This window comes from Chrysemys picta, chromosome 4 (assembly GCF_011386835.1).
Source record: "Chrysemys picta bellii isolate R12L10 chromosome 4, ASM1138683v2, whole genome shotgun sequence".
Lineage (NCBI taxonomy): Eukaryota > Metazoa > Chordata > Testudines > Emydidae > Chrysemys > Chrysemys picta.
Genome location: NC_088794.1, coordinates 13,014,896 through 13,041,659, shown reverse-complemented (window position 1 = coordinate 13,041,659; position 26,764 = coordinate 13,014,896). Strand labels below are relative to the sequence as shown.

At 45.2% G+C, this 26,764-nt stretch overlaps 1 protein-coding gene across 4 annotated transcripts in view; it reads left to right on the top strand.

The window, feature by feature from the left end:
* HIPK1 (homeodomain interacting protein kinase 1) overlaps window positions 1-26,374 on the top strand; it is a 35,467-nt gene extending 9,093 nt beyond the window's left edge. For 2 of the 4 annotated variants that reach the window (XM_065591408.1, XM_008171658.4), the window contains exons 3-16: window positions 3,553-3,676; window positions 6,147-6,266; window positions 7,317-7,403; window positions 8,295-8,479; window positions 8,939-9,101; window positions 9,833-10,055; window positions 12,329-12,450; window positions 14,329-14,463; window positions 17,360-17,502; window positions 17,841-18,023; window positions 18,549-18,761; window positions 19,111-19,349; window positions 19,769-19,905; window positions 21,732-26,374. In XM_065591408.1, coding sequence (XP_065447480.1) covers window positions 3,553-3,676; window positions 6,147-6,266; window positions 7,317-7,403; window positions 8,295-8,479; window positions 8,939-9,101; window positions 9,833-10,055; window positions 12,329-12,450; window positions 14,329-14,463; window positions 17,360-17,502; window positions 17,841-18,023; window positions 18,549-18,761; window positions 19,111-19,349; window positions 19,769-19,905; window positions 21,732-22,217 — 2,560 coding nt within the window. In that variant the 3' untranslated portion in view covers window positions 22,218-26,374. The remainder of the gene's footprint in view (window positions 1-3,552; window positions 3,677-6,146; window positions 6,267-7,316; window positions 7,404-8,294; window positions 8,480-8,938; window positions 9,102-9,832; window positions 10,056-12,328; window positions 12,451-14,328; window positions 14,464-17,359; window positions 17,503-17,840; window positions 18,024-18,548; window positions 18,762-19,110; window positions 19,350-19,768; window positions 19,906-21,731) is intronic. The other 2 variants (XM_008171659.4, XM_008171660.4) reach the window with 2 other exon arrangements.
* Window positions 26,375-26,764: the final 390 nt, after the last annotated feature.

Sequence of the window (26,764 nt, the reverse complement as noted above, 5' to 3'; positions counted from 1 at the left end):
GGGTCTGCATCGCTGAACAGGTGGGATGAGATGTGCTTAGGCCCATCTTGTAATCTACCACTACTGTACTATATGTTGATCAGAGGAGCCTCCGTTGTGCAGTACTATCTGTTCCTTAGCTCTGTGCTGGGCCTTGTGCCCTGCACTGCTCTGGCCCTGGCTGGCCTGGGGAGCAGTAGTGCATACCACCAAAAGTCTGACTTTCTCCACCTCTTAAACTAGCTTTGCTCCTACATGACTCTGGCATCGCCATTGCAATGGCATGAGCCGGAGATCAACACTTGCTCTCTGGACATGATCAAGGGGAGGTGCCCTCTCCACAAACACCACTCCTTTTGAAACATTCTGGTTGTAGTGGAAGAATATGAGTTTTGTGGCAACCTTCCCTGTTGCTGGCTGGGGGTACTTGCTGGCCCTGGAAATCAGAATGTAATAATCTTATACTCAGAGGAGGAATTCTATCAGTTGTCATTTTCTACCTCAGAGAGAGCTTCCGATAGTGCAGATTAATAATCTAATCCTAGAAAGATCAGGTGGGTGGTGCCTTTTATTGGACCAATTTTTGTTGGTGAAAGAGACAAGCTTTCGAGCTACATGGACTCTTCTACAGATCTGAAGAAGTTAGTCCAATAAAATACATTACCTCACCCACCTTGTCTCTAATATCCTGGAACCAATGTGGCTACAGCACTGCAAATTTAATCTTAGACAGTCCAGCTGTGAGGGTGACATCTGGCTGCTGTTCTGTTTCAACACCACTTTCAGTGGCGGGGGTAGCCATGTTAGTCTGTATCTACAAAAACAACAAGGAGTCTGGTGGCACCTTAAAGGCTAACAGATTTATTTGGGCATAAGCTTTCGTGGGTAAAAACCTCACTTCTTCAGATTCATCTGAAGAAGTGAGGTTTTTACCCACGAAAGCTTATGCCCAAAAAAATCTGTTAGCCTTTAAGGTGCCACCAGACTCCTTGTCGCTTTCAGTGGTCACTAATTATAGTACTGCTAACTGCTGTCATTAGCAACCCCAGTCTAAAAGCAGATGTGAAGGAGGCTGATGGCTGTTGCATACCAGCTGTGTCTTGAACCAATATGAAAACTGAGGCCTTGTGAGAAGTTAATCTATTTAGAGTGTAAAGTGCTCAGGGCTAGGGAGCGTCTTTGACACTGCAAAACGTATCCGAAGAAGTGGGCTGTAGTCCACGAAAGCTTATGCTCTAATCAATTTGTTAGTCTCTAAGGTGCCACAAGTACTCCTGTTCTTTTTGCGGATACAGACTAACACGGCTGCTACTCTGAAACCTGTCCCTGGATGCGCACACAGGACAAAGGAATAATCCCACCTCCACTATCCATAGCCATTTACAGGCCGTTTCATTTGAGTCAGGCCATATGTGTTCATGCAGGTTTGAACAAGATTGCGCTGTGGTCTGCTCTACCACAGGCCACTTCCATTGTATCCTGTGAGCCGTTAGATCTGTTAAACTCCCATGGACTTGGCTGGGAGTGCCACACGGGTACAGGCAGCAGACTTCGTCCTGCCTGCTAATTGGCAACACCTGCTGAGCAAGCCGGCCTTGACATGTTGGAATAATGGCACCTGGAGTTGGGAATCCTTTCGGGCTGCTAAACAAACCGACTTGTCTCAGTACAGTTCTTTAATATTCACATGCTGATTTTCTGGCTAAACATTTTCTTTCCATTTTGGACACGTTTGCATAACGTTACATCCATTTGCAGGTAACCAATTGCTCCCAGACCCAGCTGAGCGTGAACACGCACACACTGACGTACAGGGCAAGGGACTAAAACGAAGCAGTATGTCACACTGACTGGGAGCAATTCCTGGCATATATCCCTGGCTCGCTGTATTACTCTGAGAGCCGGAATAAAAGCCTGATTGCCACAGTTCTCTTTCTCGGAGGCTGGGCTAGTTAAAAGGGTTCACCTGCGTCAGAACTGCTTGTATTAAAGCAGCAGCCATGTGCTGAATCAGTGTGACTACCCCTGCCACTAGAGTGCAGCAGGGAGGTTGGGGAGGAACAGTTAACTGAGCTCACCTGTCAGTGGCACTTGCCTCATTCCCTGATGACCTGCATGTCAGCCGACTGGACAGCTGTGAGAAGTGCTTTTACTTTGGTAGATGTACGGCACCCGTGTTACAGTTACCTGGGAATCGTTCCTCACTATGCACAGCCAGGTGAAGGGTCAGATGGAAAATGGGATTAAGATGGGCTTTTCAGTGTCCTGCTGCAGAATGCAATGTGACGGAGATACCCGTACATCACTCAAGGCCAGAGTCCAAAACTGTAAAGCAAGATAAGCCGTTTCAGAGCTGCTTTAACTGGAATGACTATGCAATACATTTTTCTTGATGTGTGTTTGCTGCACGAGACATTACATACAAGTGTTAGGATCTACTGCCCAAGACCTGCCCAGAAAGCAGCGTAGACCAGCGTTTGGGACGTTCCTCTCCTCCCCCACATTGGGGTTACGATGGAATTGGTTATTCCTAGGAAAACGGAGGTTCTAGTGTTTCCTGTACTTTCCGGAGTGAATTCCTGTACCTGCTCCCATGATCCCTTGGCCTTACACCATATGTAAATGCAACCTGTGAGCAGGCAGAACTGCAGGTGTTTGTTTCACCAGCTGTGTGTGCGGCAAAGGGATAGCTGTGCTAAAATATCCTCTCCTGCAACGTTTCTGTCCAGATGGGTTATGCAGAAAAAATCCTCTCCGGGGTTTGAGATTTAAAAGCAGCACATGGTTTTGTTCGTAATCTCCCTGAGAGGGGCTGGGCAGGGGGGTTTATGCTTGGTGAGGTTCTGTTGCCCCAAAGCCCATAAAATAATGTGGCAAAACACTGACCATCACAGTGTCTGGCTGTGTTCTCTTCGTCCACCTTAACCCCGAGATGTCCCAAATAAACCCTGTATAAACACTAAGCAGTGTAAACAAAGTGGCACTCTTCTCTCTGCAGAGTGTCCTGGCTCGGGTCTGCAGACCACTCTTTTCCAGATGAAAGCAGCCAAAGCCCCTGTAAACCTTCTGAACCTATCTAGACTCCTCTGCTGCTGATTAGCTGAGCTGAGGGAGCATCACCCGATAGGACTTAACCCCCAGAATGCCATGCTGCTGTCTGACATGCCTGTGGGGACATGCTAGGGCTGGGTTATGTGATGGCTGGGGGTCACCCTATCCTGTGACTAAATCTGCTAGCAACATACCTGCCATTTACAGGGGGGCTGTAGCATAGGGTAATTCTCATTGGTATGAGATGTCTCTGAACTGTTGAGTCCTCTCCTCTTGGGCTAGAAGACTGCACTGTTGATTTACTGTGGCTGTAAAGCAAAAATAATCGGCGCTGCTAAGTGAGGATGAGACAACACTCTTAGGCTAGCGAGACACGTTGCACCTTTACGGGGAGCCACTTTTAACGTTACAAGGAAGCATCTCTGGGAAGCTCTGCTCTGCTGTACAAGGTGCTTGAATAATATGTAAATAGGCACCATTTGCTTTCTGTGCCAGGCTGAACATTTTAATCTTGTTTTGCAGAGCTCCTGAAATCATCCTGGGTTTGCCGTTCTGTGAAGCTATTGACATGTGGTCCCTGGGCTGTGTGATAGCTGAGCTGTTCTTGGGTTGGCCTCTGTACCCAGGAGCTTCAGAATATGATCAGGTAAGAGCATATAGTGCATACAGGGCAGTGCTTGTTCAATCTGAAGGAGCTTCTTTTTTAATAAACCCTGTGAAACTGAAGTACTCTAATTTGGATTCTGCTCTGATACGGTCTGCTCAACATGTGGTCTTCAGCTGCTTCCCTGCTTTGATCCAATTTTCTTTCTATCTGTGATAACTGAGACTGCTTCCCATTTGTGCCTTGCCTCCCCCTTTGCCTTTGAATAGAGAATGCAGAGGTCCTGCGTGTGTCTGACCTCTGTTTAATATACAACCTGCAGTTCTTTTGTGGCACAACTGAAGTGCTGTCTCAGTCCTGGTTGTGCACAGCGCTCTACAGTTCAAGAGGGACAAATTAGTTACAAGAGCAGTGGTCCCAGGATGGCCTGCCATGCAGTTCCTGTCATGTTAATTCCTACAGAAGCTCTGATCTCTAACGCAGAGCATGTCCCAAATACAGTCTCTGCAGCCTGTGAAGTACAGTGTGCGCGTATGTGGAGGTATCTCTTGAACGGCTGGGTCTTGCAGTGTACAAGTAGCAGTATTACCTGGCTGTTAGCCTGCCCATAAAAGGGCAACAAACCTAAATAGAACAATGTTTTTCCAAGTACAGCTTCTCCATCACGTGGTTTGTTTTGTTTTGTGGTATTACCATTTAACAGTGTCTGGTATATTTCACTCTACATAAAAAGACCCTCTCAAATTAGCTTTTAGTGTCTCTTCACTGCCGTAAATTTCCAGAGGAAATGCAGTGGTACATTAGTGAGCAGACTGAGGTAGAAATAACTAAAGTATGGCATGGTGGTTTCCTTCTACGGTAAGGTTCATGTATTTCTGCGAACCTTATCTCAGTGCGTAGGTGGGTGGGGACGAAGGTCGGGTTCTCATTGCTTGGTATAGAGTTCTGTAATCCTCCAGAAACTCGGGGTAGCCCGTACTCTGACTTCATGTGGTTTAGTTTGATGTCTGTAGGGAAGATGTTTGTTTTTACCTGAGCTGCAGCAGTAAATGCAGGCCCAGTCAGGGTTTGCAGGAGGCATCTCTGGAAATGAGCACCAGGCTTGGCCTTGTTAAGCAACCTTGGCCTTGCAGGAGGCAATCTGCTCTTCAATAATGAGGACATGGTAACTAATTTGAACTCCAGCTTTAATTGCTCAGCATCTAGTGGATGATGGTTGTTGGAAATTATTTCTTAATTGTACTACTGAAAATTTTGTTGCTTAAGTATGAAAAATATAAACACTGGTCAGTTTGAACCCAGATTGCTAGAAATGAAAAGCTAGGCCACAAATTCATCTTGGCTCACAAGCCACACGAATGTAGTAGCCTATCTAGTGCCCTGTGAATGTTCAGCTGCTCAGGAAGCGCCTAATACCGGAATAGCCAGTGCATTGGCAGAACTACGTGCAGTAATTTGAGCTACAGATTACGGTATCAGTAACTACAGTGCCTCACAGCCAGTGTTTCCAGTCCTGCACTTTCACAAGTGGGTTACACATTCACTGATTATTTTTTTTACTTTTAAGAAACTGATCTTTTTTCTTGTCCTAACAAATTGTATCATTTCTCACACTGAAACTTGAAGAGCAGATAGTATTAACAATTTAGACCACAAAGCTTGGGAGAAGATTTGAGAAAATACATTGTTGATGTATAAAATTATTCCTCTGCTTTATAATAGAGTGTCTTTTTCTTTTTAAGGACAGCTTGGTACTTTGTAATGTAGCATATTGTTATGTTACTGATACTGTAGCCAGTGTTCTTTAAACATGTTTTATGCACTTTTCTGGGGGGAGGGTTATTTACTTGGTGGTTTGTTTGTTTTTTAAACTCCAAATGTTGATGCCCTAAAGGATACAGGGGATCTACGTCTACGTGCTTTATGAATCTAAACTTGCACCCTTGAAGTCAGTGGGTGCTTTGCCACTGGACCCTTTGCGATCAACACATCCAAGGGTGGATATGCCCAGACCAAACTGCATCACTCAGATACCTATATCTTTTCTGATCATTATATATTTAAATAATACATATATTTGGTAACATTTTTAAAACCCTTCACTCCTCTTTAACAATGTTTAGTGATTATGTTGGGGAGTGCTGCATTTACACTCTACTTTCCCTTTTTATAAATAGCTTATTCTCAGTCTGCTAAAACAGTTTTGGGCCAAGAAAATTTCTGTAAAAAGGCAGGGAGGCACATTACAGTTTACCAATACCTAAAATCTCTGCAGAAAATTAGGTAGAACCAGTTAAATGTGCTTGTAAATTCTTGAGAATTGCATCTTCCGTTTTGTATCATGAAATTTCAGTTATTCAGACAGCCTATATCTTTAAAAAAATGGAACTTTTAGAATTGTAATTTCCTATTCATTATTAACAAAGTTGGTAGAACCTCAATATTTTGCTCTACTAGATTTAGTTATCCGTCCGGTTTGTCGGCGTCTTTGTTAATTTTTTTTTCTTTACAGATTCGTTATATTTCACAAACCCAAGGCCTTCCAGCAGAGTATCTTCTGAGTGCAGGAACGAAAACAAGCAGGTTTTTTAACAGAGATCCAAACTTGGGATACCCACTATGGAGGCTAAAGGTTTGTGTCTCTCTTTAACTTCAAAATCTGTTCTGTCCATCATGGACCTGATCCAAATCTCATTGTTACGTGATTTTAATATGTTGTGAAGTACCCTTTAGGTTGTAAATATCATTCAGATGTAGTTGATTTGTACATTTCCTTTTAGAAGCTGGACAAACCCCTAGTACATTTCTACCAATAGCAATTGAGTGATATTGACAGCAAAACATGTGTGATAATGGCCATTTATTATGGACTGCTTGGTCTGCATGTCAGAGATGACCTACTTCAGCCGCTGAGCAGTCTTAGGAGTGAAATGAAGTGCATTTCATGGTAGTTTGTTAGTTGGGCTGTTGAAGGCTTTTAACAGAAACAAACTCCTGGTGAGCTCTTGGGAGAAACAGGCTTTCTTTGTGAAAGATTCAGAACAGACGCGCACCTTGTGAGAGTTTGGAAAATCTACTCAAGTTCTAGAGTCCTCCCAGGAGTTCCCCCAACAGAAGTGAAGGAGAATACCTGATATTATTGATGTTTCTAAATAAACAAGTAAAACAAAAAATGGCAAAACCCCACCCCCTGGTTCTGGGGAATAAACTCCCAGGCCTCCTTTAGATCATAGAAGCAAAGGAGGTGAGAGGGCCATCTTATCCCCCTGAGGGTTCACTTTTACATGTCTCAGTTTGGCTTTTGCCCATATCCTAAATACTCGTGCTTCCACTGCTGTCAAATACCCTCTCAGAATCTGGCATTCACTTTGGTAGAACTCTTCTAGGATGGTGGAACATGAGCAGCGTTGGAGTCTATCCTTGACCGATAGTCTGCTCAGGTTTGGCCACATTCTCCTCCAAGCCAGTATTTCAGTGAGTTGCTCCTACTGGGTCACGGAGCAGGGAGCTGGTGACTGTTTACTCCTGCCCTACTTGCAAATGGTTTATTGCGTTTGCCCTCTAAAATAGGCAGAATAATTATATGGCCCAACCTTTTGGTCACTGGCTTTTCTTTGTTGTTGTTTCAATCAAATATTAACACCAGGCTCCAGCTGATCCGAACAAACGTTTTATTTTATAGACTCCAGAAGAACATGAGTTGGAGACAGGAATAAAATCAAAAGAAGCTCGGAAATATATATTCAACTGTTTGGATGACATGGCGCAGGTGAGTAGAGGAGGCTGTTGGAAAATGAATAATGGCTAGAGGTGGTGCTAGGCCACTGGGGGCCCTAAGCAGGGATATTCTCCCCCCCCCCCAACACATACTAATAAAGCGAATGGGGGGCCCCCTTCAGCTGCTTGGGGCCCTACACGATTGTTTAGTCTGCTTATGCCCAGCGCCGGCTCTGATAATGATGCCATTTGAAACACACCTGTACAATGTAAAGGGGATTATGAGGAAGAAACTGCTGTGGCTCAGAAATCCTGACTCTGCTTGTTCCTCCCCCCCACACTCGCCATCCATTGTGAATGCTGGTGCCACTCTGCCAGTGGTAGCAATGGTGAGAGTGCAGTGCAGACAAAGCAGCACTAATGCTTTTACCTGCTCGAGCAGGCCTAGAAGGCACGGTGGTTAAAATGCTGATGCCTTGTCTACACAAGTGGAACCGCGCTGTTAGCAATGGTAGCAAAGCCTTCAGGAAAAGGCTAGGGGAGACACACAGAGGTGTAACAGATCAGCATTTTCTGCCAAAAAAGTCCTTGAGTGCACATTCAAAGCTGCCTGAATCTTACCTATGGAAACTGTTAGAAGCTAGCTTTAGCCTTCCCTTTGTGTAGGATAACATATCTGGAAGGCATTGGAGAATCAAGCCCAATTGATTTCACCTCAGCGCACCGACTAAATATTGAAAAAGAATTCTGTGCATAAGTTAGATTCAGTTTTCTCTGCACTAGTGAATGTAGGCTGGGGAAGGAGAAACCCTAAAGTGATAGCATTTAAGAACCAGCATTGGCTATCGGCACTTTTATAGGCTATGAAATTACCGATTTGTATAGCAGTAATGGATTTTACATTGACACTAACTGTTCTCGGTTTTTTTTTTCTTTCCCAAAGGTGAATATGTCTACGGACTTGGAAGGGACAGACATGTTGGCAGAGAAGGCTGACCGAAGGGAGTACATTGATTTGTTAAAGAAAATGTTGACGATTGATGCAGATAAGAGAATTACTCCGCTGAAGACTTTAAACCATTCATTTGTTACAATGACCCATCTACTGGATTTCCCACACAGCAACCAGTGAGTTGGTGGCACTTTGGTTTTTGCATTGTTCTAGATGGATTTCTCAGCATGACATAGAACAGCATATCTCTAGTGTCCTGGCATGTCAGTCTAATCTGCCAATTAAAAAGGAATATTACTGGGTGGGTGGCTTCTCTTGTGTTTCCAGTTTAGTTACTTAGATTGAATTTGTCTTCTCCCAATTCACGAGACACAGCAGGAAGCTTATCCAGGTGACTTTTTTTGGCTCACATAAATATTTTTCTCCACTAGTTAGGGGCTGTATTATTTAGTTTTGCCAGATCTCTGACATTCTTTGTTGCTGTAAAGCTAAAGGCATATACATGCACATGTAAAACAGTATTCTAAGAGCTATGTAATTCCCTTCCTTCCCTTTAATCCACTGCTTACAGTGGAGGCTACGCTGTATGTACTGGTATTGTATGTCTAATATTTCCCTCACTCATTCTATTTCAGTGTGAAGTCCTGTTTTCAGAATATGGAGATCTGCAAGCGAAGAGTTAATATGTATGATACAATTAATCAAATAAAGAGCCCATTCACAACACATGTAGCTCCTAATACAAGCACAAACCTAACAATGAGCTTCAACAACCAGCTCAATACAGTGCACAATCAGGTATGTGAGGCTTTAGCTTTGGGAAATGTTTTTGATGCTGTGGGCCAAATCCTGCTCTGCAAAGTAACTCCACTGAAGTCAGATATTTTGCATTTACACGTAATGTAGCTGAGCAGAACTTGCCCCTACATTAATAGAACTGTGTTGCTGCCATATGAGAACCAGTTCTGAGTTTTAGTGTTCAAGTGTTGTTGCTACATACGAATTTAGACATGTTCTACGCAAATGGTATTTTCAGTGATGTGTTAAAATTCCTTAGATAACATCTCAATTCAGAATTTTTTCCTCCACTCATAAGGCTATAGAAATTAGAGATGGGGCAGACCTATTAAGACATACACCCCAGCTGGGGGCAGTGCAGGCTAGTTCAACAACAGCTGACTCATCGCTTCCCCACCTAGTGGAGTTGGGTTTTTTGAAGATAGTTTTCAGAACGTGTAGGCTGCCTTTGCAATTTCATTTTCCATGTAGTTGGCAAGGCCAAACTGACACAAAGTTTCTCTGCTCTATTACTCTGATTGCATGGGCCTGCCAATCCAGAGGCATGAAAGGCAAAAAATAGAAAGTGGATTCAAATACAGCTTTTTTCAGGTCTGTTTTCTCCCTTACCTTTATTTTAATTCTTTAGCTGATGTCATTTCATGTCAGGATTCTGCTCCCTGCAGTAGTTTGTTCCTGGGATATGGGGTACGTAATACAAATATGCCCATTTATAATGTTTTGTTTTCTAGGCCAGTGTCTTGGCTTCCAACTCTACTGCTGCTGCTACTCTTTCCCTGGCAAACTCGGATGTCTCGCTGCTAAACTATCAGTCTGCTCTGTACCCATCATCTGCAGCACCAGTTGCAGGCGTAGCGCAACAGAGTGTTTCCTTACAGCCTGGAACCACCCAGATCTGCACACAGACCGATCCATTCCAGCAAACATTCATTGTTTGTCCCCCTGCTTTTCAAAGTAAGTGGAAAAACCTGTTGCATTCTACTGGAGTTTCAGCCAAATGAAAATAAAATCTTGTGATTTGGGCCAAGTAGAGAAACTCCAGGAGATCACTCTGTGATCTCACATGTGAATCTGAAACCATTGAAATCAGCCCAGGTGTGTATGTATGTCCAGTTCTCCTCTCCCAGGACACGCTTGGACAGGTGAGGAGAACATACCTGCCTACTAGGCAATCTTCAGTCACTTTATTGCTCAGCCATTTCCTCCTCCTCCCCCTCCTCCCCGCCCCCCCGAACGTAACACAACAGCATTCCTCAGGGCTATAGGAGGAGTTTGACCCATCTGAGACTTAAGAAAACCTCTGAAATGTTTCTCGTTCCCTGAATGACACCTCGACGCTCATGATGTTCTGTTTGACCTTTGAGTGGTCAGGGTTGCATATGCGCACAATCTACTTCCCACTGAGAACCAGCATGAGAAAGTTATGATGAAAAGGGGATTTTTCTAGAGATTTAATTGTCTGAAACTCAGGCCTAGAATAGAAATCCCTCCTGAGTCTTGTCCGTGAATCTATTATTGGGGGCCTGAGAACTAGGTTCACTTTCATAGTGGAGCAGAAATTTATTTCTAGGCTTTGGTTTCTTGGCACCAAGAGCATTTGGAGAGAGACTCTAGGGTTAGAAAATGCTTGGACTATGCACAGGTGCTATCGCAGTTAAAATTTTCATCCCGACAACGATTCCCTTAAATTTCTAGAATGAATGTGCACTCTTGGAATCTCAGTTCACAAGTGTTAATACAATTGTGCAGCTTGGTGGGAAGAAGTAAAAGAATGCCAATTGCAAAGAGATAAAGCTACACAGAGTAAGAAATGCAGCTGCTGATCATGAAAGCTTCTCCATTTGTATCTGGCTTATGCTAATATGGTAGGTTATGAATGAAGCAAAATATCTTGATAGAGCGAGTGCAGGACACAGTGGCTGCAGTATGCAGGTTGTATTTGTTTTTAGGTCGCATGGTAACATTAGAAGTGTTTGACTATGTTCCCTTCCAGATGTGATTGAGGGGAGTGCATTTGGCTGGCTTGTATGCACCTAAGCTTTTAGAGAATTCTCCAGTGCCATCTTGAGAATGTTAGGGACTTGCAGAGTCTGTAATTGTTCATTAGTCAGGGCTTTATTGGTGGGTTGTCTCTGATACCTCCAGCTACACACCTGCCATCTCTGAAAGGTCCATCTAGTGCCAAATGCTTTCGACGGCTAGGAAGTCCGTAGACAGTGAAGGCAAGCCGAGGCCTTTCAAAGGAGAATGTAGGTGCCAAACTGATCTGAAACATTCAATTTAAGTACTACTTGTAAAGTAAAGCCTTGTCTAGACTGTCAAAAATGACACTTGTAATGGTGGAGGAGCACCAGTGGAGCTGAATTATAGATCCCACTTTTGCCAGAGTAGATGTACCTTTCAAAGAGCAGACAGGGAACATAACTCAGTGTGGACAAGGTATTACTGTAAAAAGGAAATGGAAGGGAAGGGCATCATGACCCAGTGGCACCAGATCATTTCCCCATGTCCCCCAGTAAAGAATTTGTCTTCTCCTGGAGGGTGCAGCACCTTGCAGACACTAGTAGATGTATGGTTTGGGTTAGTTGTGACTTTAATTGTTTAGAAAGTGTTTCCGGTAGTGTTTCCTATATGTTGGGAGTGATTTATAATCTTTTAATGGATTTCTGGAGGTGGTGTGTAAGTACAGTACATAAAGACTTCAGAATTCCAGAAACTATTCTTTTTTTGTTTCCATTTAAGTATGGCATATTTAAACTGGGTGGTGGTTGGATTCAAGTTCCGCCTGGCCAGCAGAGTCTGAAAACGTTCCCATCCCATGGCTGTTCAGTGACCTAAATTAAATAGGTAGCAATAGTCTCAGACCAGTTCTCACTGAATAGGTGTCTGTGTTGCAAAAGCCAAGACAGAAAGTGCAGCACTGTTACCAGCACTAATTCCCAGCAAAGCCTTACAGAAGGCGCAGGTGGCCATGTGTGGGTATGAATACCCTGAGCTTGTCATTCGCAGTGGGGAGCAGGTTGCTGCTGGACAAAGGGAGCCCCTCTGTCTGGTTGGGGTGCCCCATTTCTGTGCCCCTGCAGGAAGGGGCCCCTCTTTCCCTGATGGCTGAGGCTGTGACCGTGTCTTCTGTTCATCCTGCTTTGGCTGGCAGGAATTAGAGTCTGAAAAAACATTTGGATAATAAAGAAATCAGTTTAACCATGGCTTCTTCCTTTTCCGAACAGCCGGACTTCAGGCCACTGCAAAGCATTCTGGGTTCCCGGTACGGATGGAGAATGCCGTTCCGATTGTACCACAAGCACCAGCAGCACAGCCGCTGCAGATCCAGTCGGGAGTTCTCACACAGGTAAGAACGGGGGTAACTGGAATTCCACCTAGTGCAAAGCACAGGCCAGCTTTATTCTCTCTCGTTGGAATGGCAGCCATGTCTTGTTGGGGGCGTGTGTGTGTGTGTGGGGGGGGGGGGGGTTTCTTTGTTATTAACAGAAATCTCAGAATGGATCAGGAGTTGGGGACCTGGATCCCAGTGATATATAGGTTCATATCAAGCTCGAGTCTGCCTGGTTCTGCTGGGATATTGTAAGTCTGAATCTTATTTGTTACTTTGACACTTCACAATTCTCCTGTGCCAAGTGCCAGCCAGGAGGGACTGTTAGTGGAGTCCATAAGTCCTTTAGAATCTGATATTTGCATAGAATATTGACGTGCCCTACCAATCTGCAGGCAGAGGATAATTACAAAACCAGGATAGTAGTTTGTATTTCTTTATGATCACTGGCTGTGGGGTTTGGCCTTCCATAATGGGGTAAATATTTAGTCTCCTGAGACTTCCGTCTTCCTCTGGATGGGACTACTGTTCAAAACATTCGGTTCTTGTCTGGACAGAGTGCCTGCCTTATGTAGGAAGGTACATCTGCTTAAAAGCCAGACAGCAAATTCCATAGGAAATTAATTGGTTTCTATGCATTATTTACCATGTGAAAAATGAGATCCCAGAAAACAAAAGTAAAGATTTGAATTATGGATGTTGTATGTTCCCATCTTTAATTCAACTCAATTACTTTTGCATCCTTTTTTTTGCATAATTGCATCCTTGACATGCGTGGATGTGTTTCACTGATTGTATTTATTTCCAAATGTGTTATCAGAAGTAATGATTATCTTTGAAATTTGAAATATATAGTCTGTTGTTTTACAAAAACTTTAAACTCTTATTTGTCTTCTGCCATAAAACCAAAACTATTTCCAACAAAGCAGTGTTTTATTTAAATATACAATGGGTACACAGTAATAAGCTCATTTATTGTAGGACATTTTTGTACACTGAAGAATCCATCATCTTTATGGATACTACTATAATTTTACTAGTTTGCATAGTTTCACAGTTTCTGCTGACAGTTACATAGGGAAATAATGTGCATACTCTTAATTGTAACGGCCAAGAAATCTGGGGGAAGTATATCACAGTGACTGGTCTAGTCATACAGGAGCAGTTTTAGGTGATAAATTGTAATTTATTCAATTCAAATAATTGAGGTAGCATTTGATGATGCATGCATTTGGTTTAGTATAATTGCACAGGTCACAGTATTCAATGAACAGAATAATCTTAAAAGGAAGCCATCATGAAGAAGACCATTCCTGCTGCTCTTCATGATAAAGTACCAAAGTTGTTTTTTTAAAAAAAAAAAAAAACAACAAACAATGATTTTATGGATTAGGTTTGTTTCTCGGCAATCTCGCCATGATTAATGTTAATTTCTAGTAATCTAAAGACCCTGGTGACTAAGATTATTAAAGTTCCTTAGTTTATTCTTTCCTGAGAGTACTGTACACGAAATAGCCTGTGTATGATTATATGTGATGTGTTACATCAGTGGTGAAGCATATATCACTATGGCCCAATACAGTATATACAAGAGATGGCCTGGAATACACACATCTAGGATCCACCCAGAATAAGGTAGTATAAAGTTTGAACCAGTTTTGTGAAGCTGGTTCCTGTGTCCCTTGCACTCCCCTCAGGAATGTTTGCCAGTTGGTCATATTAGCCCACCTGGAGGGCCAGAGGGAGTAGTGGTTTGAATACATACGTTTGATTGCTGAGAGATATTGAAGAGTGTTGTTAGTACCAATAGGTTGAGAGCCTTTCTGGCCCTATTGCTGAACCCAGTTAACCTGCCTCAGGACGTGTGTTTCACTCACTGCCTAATCTACGTTTCAGGGAAGCTGTACACCACTAATGGTAGCAACTCTTCATCCTCAAGTAGCCACCATCACGCCGCAGTATGCGGTGCCCTTTACTCTGAACTGCGCAGCCGGCCGGCCAGCGCTAGTAGAACAGACGGCTGCAGTACTGGTAATTGCCTCCCTTGATTGTGTTCACTAACGGAGTTTTTGTTTTAACTTAGACTTGCAGAGGGCATGGAAGCATGTGCCATCTTGTGGCTGTGTTCTTGCTACATCTTAATGTCTTGTTGTTTTCCTCCCCAACATTGCTGACGCACTGTCTGACTCTGATGTTTAGTGTGGCTCTAAAGAATCCAGATCCATTGACTGTTGCTCTTTACTAGTCTAGTATTATAAAGCTCTTCTCCTAAGCTCAGAAGAGCTGTAATCCTATTTGTCTTTTGCTTACTGTCCTGTCTTTACCTTTTAATTGTTGTAAACAAAGGAAACGGCCTTTAGGTTGACTCTGCTACAGGTACCTGGATGGCCAGAATTTGAACCAGTTGGCAAGTTAGCTGCATTTTTTGTTTTAAAGCTTCTTTGCATGTAGAACTGTATCAAGTGCTTAAGCTCAGGTTAAAACCTCTAATAATAGCAAGTGCTTTTTAATTTATTTCTTTAGCAGTCAAGAAACCTTAACCTTCATTGAATATTGACAATAATTCTCTGACCTTTCATTATCTATAACCAATCACTGGCAGCTTGCATCATCCAGAGAAAGATGTTGCTCCCCACAGATGCTTTTTGTTCACATTATTACATTTTGTGGTTGAAATTAAAGGTGAGCTCTAGCTTTTTAGACGGCAGCAGTTTCTCGGGCTAGTTCTGATTAAGCTAAATGTCCAACTGACGGGCTGTGGGAGTGGGTGGACCTGGTTTTAGAATCTGTGCTTTCAAAATTGTTGCCCTCTGAATTTGTCTGGTATCTGCATCAGAATTGACCCTGCAGATGTCACAAGCCAGTCATTTTAAAACTCCAGAATCAGATCAGTGAAGCATATGGAAACATTACAATGCACTTGAAGTCCTTCTGTCCTCACATGTCTTTCAAAGCACACTCCATTTCTTACATAAACCATTTTGTCTTTTTGTGGCTTTAAAAGCAATAACTTATTAGCATTTTTTCGCCCAAGCTGGAGACTCGTTTTGGGGTGGAATTTGCTCAAGCCGGAGCTCTGGCCTTACTGTGACTAGTGACTTAAGCTTGGCCATTCGAGTGTCTGCTACTAGCCACAACATTAAATGCTCCCCGTTTTTGAGATTGGAAAGGCAGGCAAGTGGGTTCTGCTGGATCACAAGTGGTTTGTACAGAAAGGACCCAAAGGATCTTATCTCTCTTCCACCTCTTCTCCAATTCTGCTTGCTGAAGGGTTGCCATTGAAAATGGCAGGAGTGGATGTAGCAGAGCACGGGCACCATTAAGTGACTGGTGACTCTTTCAAAGTGCATTTGGGTTTCTGAGCTAACAGGCCAATTAGATCTGCTCTTCTATCTGTGTGCAGTGGACTTGGGCGCTTCACTCCCCTGTACCTCAGGAGGAGATCAGAGCCAGTCGTCTTCAAACTAAGAGCCTGGATTCTAATTCTCTCCAGAGAATTCGATATTTCCATTTGGTTTCCTGGAGCCTTTGGCCCAAATTGCTCACCTTTAGTGCTTCCGACACTTCTCTCTTTGCTTCTTAACTTACGTTTGCATTAGCCATTTGCTAAGCTTTGCCTATTTTTGTCCTTCCTCTGTCAAAACAGTTCGTCGCTTGGAAGGCCTGATTTCTGCCTCCCGTTGGGAAGTTAGATTTCGCTCTGTATTAAACTCTCTGCTTTGTCTTGTGCAGGTGTTGGCTTTTGGAAAGACGCATGGTGTGACTTAACATATTTCTCTTTTTTATTATTCTGCTTATGTTGGCAGAGGTGTTAGCAGTTCTCTGCTTGAAGGCTTCTTGTTTGGAACCAGTATTTGTAATAAGTGGATCTGTTACTTGCAGAAATATTTTGTTTAAAACAGCACGTGTTTGTGGTTTTGCAGTTTAAACTGCAGGAAATAGAACCATGTGTGTTCTGCGTCATAGCGCTATTGTACTGCAGAAGCATATTACCAATTTAGACTGAAAAGCCAGGATCCCTATGACCTGAAAGTGGGTGTAGTTTGAGCATCTCACATGTGACAAACACAGCAAGAGATGCTCTTTTTTTTTTTTTCTTTTTTAATATATTGACTGGTTGTTTTTTTTCCTTCAGCAACTCAATCCAAGTGGTAAAAAGTCCATATTTGTAACTAGATTTTTATTTCTGGGTCATGTGAGCAAGATGAACTCATTGGCTTTTTGCAAATGTTGGACTCCACTTATCTAGACTACCGAAACCTGCATTTTGCTCCATTTCCTCAGTCTTTTTGTAAACTATGAAAACATATTGAAAATGTGGCCTAGACCCTTCGGTAACAGTGCTTGAATCAGGGGAGATTGGCATTTCTGCCATTACCCCACTTCCTCTCTCCACGCTGGAGAAGAGATTGGGGAGGAGCAGAGAAGTTTCTGCTGCCTTTGCTTCCCCTCAGTTTGAGCACTATAAACAACGTGTTTGTGAAACAGCTGCTGAATGGGCTAAATGGCTTCCAAATTGAACTACTTCATTGAAGATTCTTTCATTTTATGGTCCTCAGAACCATCTCAGATGCACTTGTTCTCTAGTAATGGCCTCTTAGGTGCACAGCAGAAATGGCCCCTAGTGTTCTGGTGGATGTAGTCTACCCACTTTCTGGCACTCTTTCTGCTGTACAGTCTAAACACCATCCTCTTCCCCAGGTGATGTTTGTGATAGAAAAGGTGGACAAACTGGCTGAGGAAGTTTGTTTCTCTGGTTTTCTTGTTCTCTTCCTGTAGTGAGGCCATGGGAGGAAGTGCAATCACATACCTTTATCTCTGCAAGTTAACAATCTGCACAGCTGATTCTGTTGTTTGGAAGGGTCTTTCTCGCTACTCTTGGAAGCTGAAACTTAGCGAGTCCCTCTTTCTGTTTGTTGTTTTGCAGCAGGCCTGGCCTGGAGGGACCCAACAGATTCTGCTACCTTCCACCTGGCAGCAGCTTCCAGGAGTTGCACTGCACAATTCTGTTCAGCCCACAGCTGTGATTCCAGAGACGATTGGAAGCAACCAGCAGTTAGCTGACTGGAGGTAAGGGTCTGTGTTAACGCAGAGGTGCTCCTGAGCCCAGTGACATGATGGCATAATTTGTAGCAGGTAAGTGTTTCCGTCATTAACAGCTTCCATGTCACCTCCGCCAGTGCCACCGTTGTCAGGACTAGGACTAATACTACTGAAATGTGCAGCCTCACAGTGCTTGAACCAGTGTGTTAGAGAGCTGCTTCTGGCCTAGAAGATCCAGTGGGAATGTGAGCCAGTGCAAACCCACAGACTTGCCTGACTGCACCGGCTCCCCACATTCCTGCCTGCGCTGTGCGCTCCCGTGGTGCCTGCAGCCCAGTCAGCGTTTGGGTCTCTCTCCCCCGTAGGAACGCACATTCCCATGGAAACCAGTACAGCACCATCATGCAGCAGCCCTCCTTACTGACCAACCACGTGGCTCTAGCGACTGCGCAGCCTCTGAACGTTGGAGTTGCTCACGTTGTCAGGCAGCAGCAGAGCGGCGGCCTCGCAGCAAAGAAGAACAAACAGCCGGCACAGAGCACAGCCAAGTAAGGAGCCCTCCCTGCTGACCTTTCGACACATTGCGGGGAGATGTGTAGATCCTGGGGCGCTAGCATCTTGCTCACACAGGGGCCCTGTCTGCAACTGTGTTTAGTGAGCTGCCAGCTAAGGGCTGAATGCTGAACTCCTTCCTCAGGCAATCTTCACTGCCGTGGGAGGGCAGGGACTGTCCCCAGGTGTGTGCATTGCCAGCAGATTGGGGCCCTGCCCTCATCGGGGCCTCGAGGTATTCTGTAGTACAGTCTGGCCTCTGAACAAGGGAGGACCAGAGGGGACCCTCCTGCACTGAGGGGAATTCCACCCCTTTAATCCTGCGTGCTGCGACTTGGAGTTTTTCCTGGCTCTCTTGACCTAATGGGTGTTGAGTTCTATCAGGATGTCAGCTCTAGGGCTTTTCTTTTCCTGCTGGCCCCAGGCCATGGTGAGCTCTGGCACAGTCTGTCTATCTCTAGGTGGGCAGCATGGTTTGGCCACTGAACAATCTCCTTGTCTTGCCCTGTTGCTTCCTGCAGGCCCACCGCTGCACTGGAGGCCGTGCCTTCCCAAGTCTACTCGTTGATTGGGAGCAGCCCCCTTCGTGCTGTGTCCTCCTCCAACGCTCTCATTGCCGTGCAGGAGCAGCACCAGCCCATCGTAATCCCAGACACGCCTAGCCCACCCGTCAGCGTCATCACCATCCGCAGCGATACCGACGAAGAGGAGGACAACAAATACAAGCCCACAAGGTAGAGAGTCTGGCTTTAGAGCGACTAGCATTTCGCCCTGAGCTAGGCACAGCCTGCACACTCCCACGTCCATCCTTGACCGCAAGAGGATGTTTATGGGAGGAGAAGAGTGCCAGGCTAGAAAAGAAAAGCGCATGCAGAGGGGTTTGTGAGGCTGGGCTAAGAAATCTGTGCGGCGAAATCTCTGATGTGAGGCACAGAACATCCCATCATGCCTCTGTGCGATTTGGCTTTTCCACTAACTCGAATTACCATAAAGTTCTGGATAAGGGGAGAGAGCCATGGCAGGGCCAAGGGTGCTCCCTGTGGGCACTCCAGGTACATGAGTATGGTGTGTTTTCTCCCCTAGCTTGGGCATGAAGCAGAGATCCAATGTCATCAGCTATGTTACCGTGAATGACTCCCCAGACTCGGACTCCTCCCTCAATAGCCCCTACACCAGCGATCCGCTCTCTGCTGTCAGGAGTGCTGGAGGGGTGCTGGAGCTGCCTGCCAGGGGAGCGGCCGACAGCTCCAGCTCCCGCACCATCATCGTCCCACCTCTGAAAACACAACTGACCGACTGCATCGTCGCCACGCAGGCCTCAGGTAGGTGTCCACTCTGACAAAGATAGGACCTGCCAGCCCACTCCTTGTGTCTGTATCCGTAGCTCTGACAGCACTGTCTCCTTTGTCAGAATAGCCAGGACTAAGTTGTAGGCAGCTAGTGTTCTGTGCTGGCTCGTAGTTGCTGCCCTCAGATTCTAGAAATCTGGGTCTGTTAAGATTCACTGAGTATAAAAGGATTTCCATTGGGTTATTGGCAGCAGTTCCCCCAGCAGCCGATTGCAGCATGTTACTCAGATCTCTGGGAAATGCCGGCATGTTATTGATTCATCCAAGCATGACACTGAAACTAGAGAAATGGCCCTGCAAGGGAAGGGCCCCTGCGTTGTTGAAGGTACACAAGCTGGTGAGGTCCTGGAATGAGTTGGAGAAGAATGGACTAACCTGCTCGTGTTTTTCAGGCATTCTGAGTAGCGTCAGCAAGACCAAACCAGTGGCATCGGTGAGTGGGCAGTCATCGGGATGCTGTATAACACCAACCGGGTACCGGCCACCTCGCATGGTGACTGGTGGCGTGCAGCCACTCAACCTTAGCCAGGTAAGCAAGGCTGTGGCTCTTGCTTTGTCTTCTGCATGTCCCTGAGGCTTGTTAATACCAAACAGGACTCTGTCGTGCTGGACCCTGTGTTCTGGGGAGAGGAAGAGGGCTGGTTACCAGTGACAGAAGCACTATAGCTGCTTCCTCGTTGTTGGCATTAAGTAGCTGGTTCTGGTTCAGTCCTTGACAGTTCAGAATGGCATAAAACTTGTGCTCTCTCCTGTGGGCAGGGTCGGCTCCAGGCACCAGCAAACCAAGCACGTGCTTGGGACAGCACATTTTCAGGGGCAGCATTCCAGCCAGCCTTTTTTTTTGCACTTGGGGCGGCAAAAGCCTAGAGCCGGCCCTGGCAGCAGCAGTGTGTCCTGCACGGGGGGCACCCTGGGGCCGCTGCAGTTCGTGTCGGGCAGCAGCGCCCGCACCTTATGGCCGGGCAGGCTCCGAGCGTGGGACACTCAGGCTGGGGGCCGCCCCGCGGGGTGCACGGAGCCGCCTGCAGGTGCCGCAGGGCGGCTGCCCCTCGGCGCTGCAGCCGGGGCTGGGCGAAGCAGCCTGAGCCACCCAGGGACTGTGGCAGGGTGGCCAGGAGCAGCAGCAGCAGTGAGGCCATAGTGGGGACCGGTGCCTGGGGCGCTGCCGTGTGGGGCCCGCATCCCACTCTCCGGGGCTCCACTCCCTCTGGGGCTGCCCTGCCCCGGCTCCTCAGCCCTTTGCCGGGCGGTCCCCTGGCTCTGCCCTCCCGGGTCCCGGCCAGTCCTGGAGGCGGGAGCCCCGGCTGGAGGGACCCTGGGCTGAGGCGCTGTCCGGGAGCCCTGCTGCTTACCCTGACCCTGCCAGCGCCGGACTGGCTGGAGACGAAGGGGGAGAGGGCGGAGTCAGCACTGGTTGGGGGGAGCCCAGGGCTGGAGCAGCAGGGAGTGTGGGTGGGGTGGGGGTGAGAGCCCAGAGTTGGGGTGGCAGGGGGTGCGGGTGGGGGGGGGGGAGAGCCCAGGGCTGGGGTGGCAGGAGGGTGTGGGGGGAGTCCAGGGCTGGGGTTGGGGGCAGCCAAAAATTTTTTTGCTTGGGGCAGCAAAAAACCTAGAGCTGGCCCTGCCTGTGGGGGTGTCTCCTGGCAGCTGGTGTGTCAGGGAAAGGGGCCAAGCAGGGCACAGATCCTACTCTTGCCATGCTGGGGAAGGAGATACTAGGTGGACTGGCTTAGCCTCTGGAGGGAGGACTCGTCTGCGCCTCCCACCCACCCACCCCCTTGCAGATCTCGCCAGGTACCAGCCCAGAGATGGCTCTGATGAGCTATATGCGCATTCCCTTCCTGGTCCTGAGCCTGGCCTCGCTTTAGCTGGTGCCCCCGGCTCTCGTGTTTGACTCAAGCTCAGATTGTCTGATCACAACAGAGCAGTGCCCGGCACCTCCAGCCAGGCTTCTCTGGCCCCACGTACACAGCCTCCACTCCGCCTTCGTCAGCTGCACCAACGGTGGCTGCTGTGCAACCAGCCCTGCCTGCCAGATCCAGAACTAGAGCAGCCTCCCTGTGGTGTGCTCAGCGCCTGGCCAGACGCGGCCAGGCGGGAGCCTTGGCCACGGCACCAGAAGGGCTGCGGTTCCACCTCAACCCCCTGTAACAGTCCGACTTATCTCCGTAGTCAGTGAGATCTGCCCTTCCTCAGGCTGCCAGTCTCCTGGTGCTTCCTGCAGAGCATTATGAGCCCTGCTCCATGAGTGCTTGAACGTCCCCAGGGCAGGGCCCGCCCATATCTGGTTTTCCTCCCCCACTGACAGGCATCACATGGCAGGTGCCCACTCACTTCACTGATTTTTCTCCTTTGCAGAACCAGCCAACGCCAGTGTTGGCCTCACAGGAGAGAAGCGGAAATCCGGCTCCACGCAGGCAGCAAGCGTATGTGGCTCCCCTCCCATCAGCTATTTCTCAGGCTCCCTACACGTTTCAGCACGGCAGCCCAGCTCATCCCCATCTGGCAGCAGCTACAGCGAGCACACATCTTCCCAGCCAGCCCCACATGTACACCTATGCTCCGAGCACTGCTACAACGCTGGGCTCCACAAATTCTCTCGCTCATCTCTTCTCCCCTCAGGGCTCTTCCAGGCACACCACGTACGCGGCCCACCCTAGCACTCTTGTCCACCAGGTACCAGTGAGTGTCGGGCCCAGCTTGCTGACTTCTGCAAATGTCCCGCCTGCCCAGTACCAACATCAGTTTGCTACTCAGTCCTATATTGGTGCTTCCCGAGGATCTGCTATTTACGCTGGATACCCGTTGAGCCCAACAAAGATCAACCAGTACTCATACTTGTAGTTCGGGGGCTGCCCTTGATCGGTAGGGTTTGCAGTAATTGTGACTAGCCCACTCTGGGGAGAGCTGGGTTCCGCTACAGGCCTGGAGAATTAAAGGAGGTTTTCAGGTGAACCTTTACCTGGTGTTGACTGTACTCTCGTAGTCTCCTCTAAGTCTGGATTTACCACGTATGACAATGTCTCTGCTTGGGGAATTCAGTCACTAACTGGGCAGCATCCATTGGTATCAGTACAAGGGTCATTGATTAAGATTTTAAACTTTTACTTAATTTTTATAGATGCTTTTAAAAAGGTCACAGTCCAATTTATTTAAAGCTATTGTGATATTATGATAATCGGAGGAGAAAAGGAAAATCAATGCCTTTAAAGACCGATGCTGATTTTTTTTTAACTCTTATAATTTAAACAGATTAGCAGATTATATTTTAGCAGCTTGCACAAATCCAAATTGCCACTAAAAATATAATGCACATTTATCTCAGTAAGTTGCTAGAGCAGATTTCAAACTTCAGTTTAATATTTTAAAGTTTTTCCATAATTCATTTTCTCACTAGTAGATTACTGTTTCTGCAAAAGCAATTACATCTCTATTTGTCCCTGTCAACATTTTCTGTTTACTTTCCTGCTTTCTTTAAGGGTATGATAGAGGCAGCTATCTTGTACTAGCAACCTAATATTCAAAAGTCCATGTAAACCATGAAATCTTCATTTTATTGTCTTGTAAAGTCTGAATATCCATAACGTAGCTGGGTTTTTATCATTGCAGAAGCTATTAAATTAAGTTTTTCATTTATATGCAAGATCTCACTGTATAACGTAACATGACTGCTTTGCCAAAATGCTGTGTTCTTCAGCTGAGAATTGATAGTGCTGCGTTGCTCTTTTGAGTTTGGTTTCTTTGGAGTATTAGACACTGGCCCTATAATGGAGCTGGAGTCCTCTCTCAGAAGCCCAGGGCTTTTGTTTTTTTTCCTTTTCTTTCTTTTTCCTTGCATGATTCATTTAGGAGGGAGCTGAACAATCTGAAATACAGTGAAATAATGACATGTACAGCTTTTTATACTCCGGTGAGCCTCTCCTCCTGGGTATGCTAGCAGCCAGCTTTAAAGCGCTCTTATTAAGACTTGCATACAGTAAGTGCATGTAGGAATTGAGGGGGGGAGGAGGGAAGAAAAAAAAATCCAGATTTTAAAGTTTATTACTGAATTTAAAACTATTTTAGAAGTTTTGTAATGGTGGTGTTTTAATATTTTACATGAAATGAAATATGTACATATTGATTAGAGAAAAAAATATAACAAGCAAAACTTCCTGCTAACCCCAAATGTTCTGTCTTTGTAATCAAAATGTGTAGTGATTATACTTGAACTCTGTACCTAGTGTTTGTCTAAATCTTAAACGTTCCTGGGGATGAAATTGATGTATCCTTTGTATTTAAACCAAAACGATACGTCAGAATGTATGTGAATTAATGCAATCATTAGAGCTCATCACTGTAGCACTGAGAGAGAGAGAAAGTAGAGCCTCATGAGAGAAAAGGATACCTTCTGATTTGTTTTGCACAGGTATGTGTGATGAAGAATTGTTTGTGTCCCCTTATTGTAGTGCCTTAAATGATGATGTAGTGTGAATAGAGTTTACAGTGAGCTTGCCTTATGAGGGACCAGCAAGCCCCCATTGAATTGAAGCAATTCACTAAGCTTATCATAGCAAGAATAGCAGGATGTTGCATAGATGCATTGTTCTCAGTTTTAATGCTAACATAAAAGGCTACATTTTTGTTTGGAGTGAAGCGATGTTTCCTTAAGCTTTCCTTGAAATGGCACATATACTGTTAGATGTCTGTCGGTGCATTTCAAATAGGGTAGTGCTGGGAATGCATTGGAATATTTAGTCTGATATTGCAGAAGTGATTAAGTATGTGCAATCACTTTATTAGATTAGAGTGTGATGTTACCTTCCCCTGTGTTACTAGCAGACGTTTCTTGTAAAATATTGCTAGCTTGGTGACAGAATGTTTATACCAAAGAGAGCCTGCTGTAAAGCACATAACATAACAATACCATTAAAAAAATGTATATTTCATCTGCTGATGTGGAACTGTTGGGAAGGTTTATTAGCTGTAGCACTAGTTATGAGGAATACTCCATTTGCGTAACCCAAATGAAACTACACTTTGTTTCCTTGGGTCTGTTGAACTAGGAATTATTTCGTGACCTTCAGTACAGAGGCCAAACGGATAATGAACTGGCTTGAGCAGTGGTATTGCTGCAGCAATAAGAGGTTTTTGCAGCCTTGAACCCCAGTTCCGTCCAAGTTGAAAACAGTCGAGTTCTATGACTGGTGCATGACATGTCAGTGTCCAGAGGGGCAGAAGTTCAATTCTGAAGTTCCACATTACTGGGATAGGAAGGTCTAGGCTGGTCTGAAATTGATCAGTTGTAGGAGGTTTGGTGTCTCTTTCATAGTAAGGACTTTGGAACTGGATGGGAGCAATTAGCAACGTCACTAACCAGAAGTCATCGTCTAGTGTATTTTCTGACACAGCGCTCCTCAAAATGTGGGGATAACTGAGCAATCCCATCACTGGTGGTGCCAATGCTCTGTGTTATCCAAATGTTTCTCACTTAGTGCCAAGCACGTCCTTATTTTGTCCGCGTTGTGGCTTGTGTTCAGTACTTCCCCCTCGAGACAGATACCTCTTGGATACAGAGTTGTGCCTTTCCTTCACAAGGCAAACAAACGCCAACATCTGCATTACATGAAAACTTTTCACCCCATTTCACAAAGAGTAAAGTGTTGCCTGGGAAGTTCTTAAGAAGAGAACAATAACCAAGGCCTCTAACAAAATGAACTAATCAACTGGGGGGAAGCCTTTGTTTAAAAAGAAACTAAAAAAAACCAGCACCTCTTACATAGTTTAAAAAAAAAAAAAAAACTGCCAAATTTATCTACTAAGAACATTCTCATCTCCTCCACTGATTCAAACATCCCTCCGCACTGGAAAAAGGAGGATGAGATGGGACCTGCATCAATGAGATGTCACATCCCATTTAAACTGTGATACGCACCATTTAAAAACCCCACAGGGCTAGATTCTGATCTCAGCACTGGATTTACAGTGGTGTAACATAAAAATGTGGCCCACAGTGTGTGTTGCCCCGTCAAGGGTACGGTAAAGATTCAGTTCTGAGGAGGTGCAGCCTTTCTCCCAGTGCATTCCAGCCCATGTGGCCCCAGTGAAGCATTAACGACTGAGCGGCCTCACTGTCACAGCTGGTTTGCATAGTGTGTAACCAGACATGCGATTGATGAATATATATTTGTCCTTTCTTTAACTATGAGCAATTAGCTGGAATTTGGGATTCACCTTTTGAATTATAGATGAATTCTTGTGATTCACAAACTGTGTTTAATTAGAGTTGTTCCTATTTGCTGACTTGCATTCACAGCTGTGATACCCTACTGCAGAAGCAACTTCAGAGCTTTTCTGCTTAGCACCTAGTTGACTGATGCAGTAATTTACCTCTGATTCAGCAATTATTATTATTATTATTTTTTTTTAGTACATGGAACTAAATTGCTTCTAAATGACAGGATTGGCACAGCCCTGCTTTCTCTTTAATTTAAACTTATGAATGGTGCCGCATGTCTACATGGTTGTTTGTTCGTTGCTAAACTTTATTATAATGTGTGATTTCAGATTCAGCTTGAAATATATCTATCTCACTACATGTAGCAGTACATTATATGTAATGTTAGTATTTCTGCTTGAATCCTTGATATTGCAATGGAATTCCTACTTTATTAAATGTATTTGATATGCTAGTTACTGTGTGAAATTTAACTTTCTTTTATGGTTGTGCTTTTCCTTTTTAAAGCCGCTAGATACAGGTAGTTTCTGACATTTACTGATCTATGTTTGTATTGCCGATGTACTTAGGGGGTATGTAAAAATCATTTTAACAAAAGAAATATAGATATTTAAAAATTTAATACTAACTATATGGGAAAAGGGTCCATTGTGAAAACACAGTTTATCTTTGGATTCAGTGTTTGTCTTTGGTTTTACAAAGTAGCTTGTATTTTAAGTATTTTCTACATAATATGGTAAAAATGTAGAACAATTGCAATGCATCAATAAAAGGGTTAATTTTCTGTTCTCTATTCACTTGGCCGTTTCGGAGAGTATCTAGGATAAATGCAGCCCTCTGCCCCTTTTCAGACCGCTGTAGCTTCCAGCTGCACCCTCTAACTGTCTGACCAAGCAAGGGTCATTGCTGAGTTCTGTGTTCTACATGCCCAACAGTGAGCAGCAAAACACCCTCGATAGTAAGCATAGCTGGGGCCTCTCCCAAACTGGTTACAGGATTAGATGTTAAAAACAGAGCTCTTCCGAGCTGATGATACGGGTCCAAGCCCAGGGTGTTGTGTAACTGTTGGGAGGTGCTCTGGTATCCTTGGCCAAAATTTTCACAGCTGTGCATGATGCTAGGAGCAAGTTGGGTGGCTGGCTGGCTGCATCCCAGTCATGCTACGTATGTAACT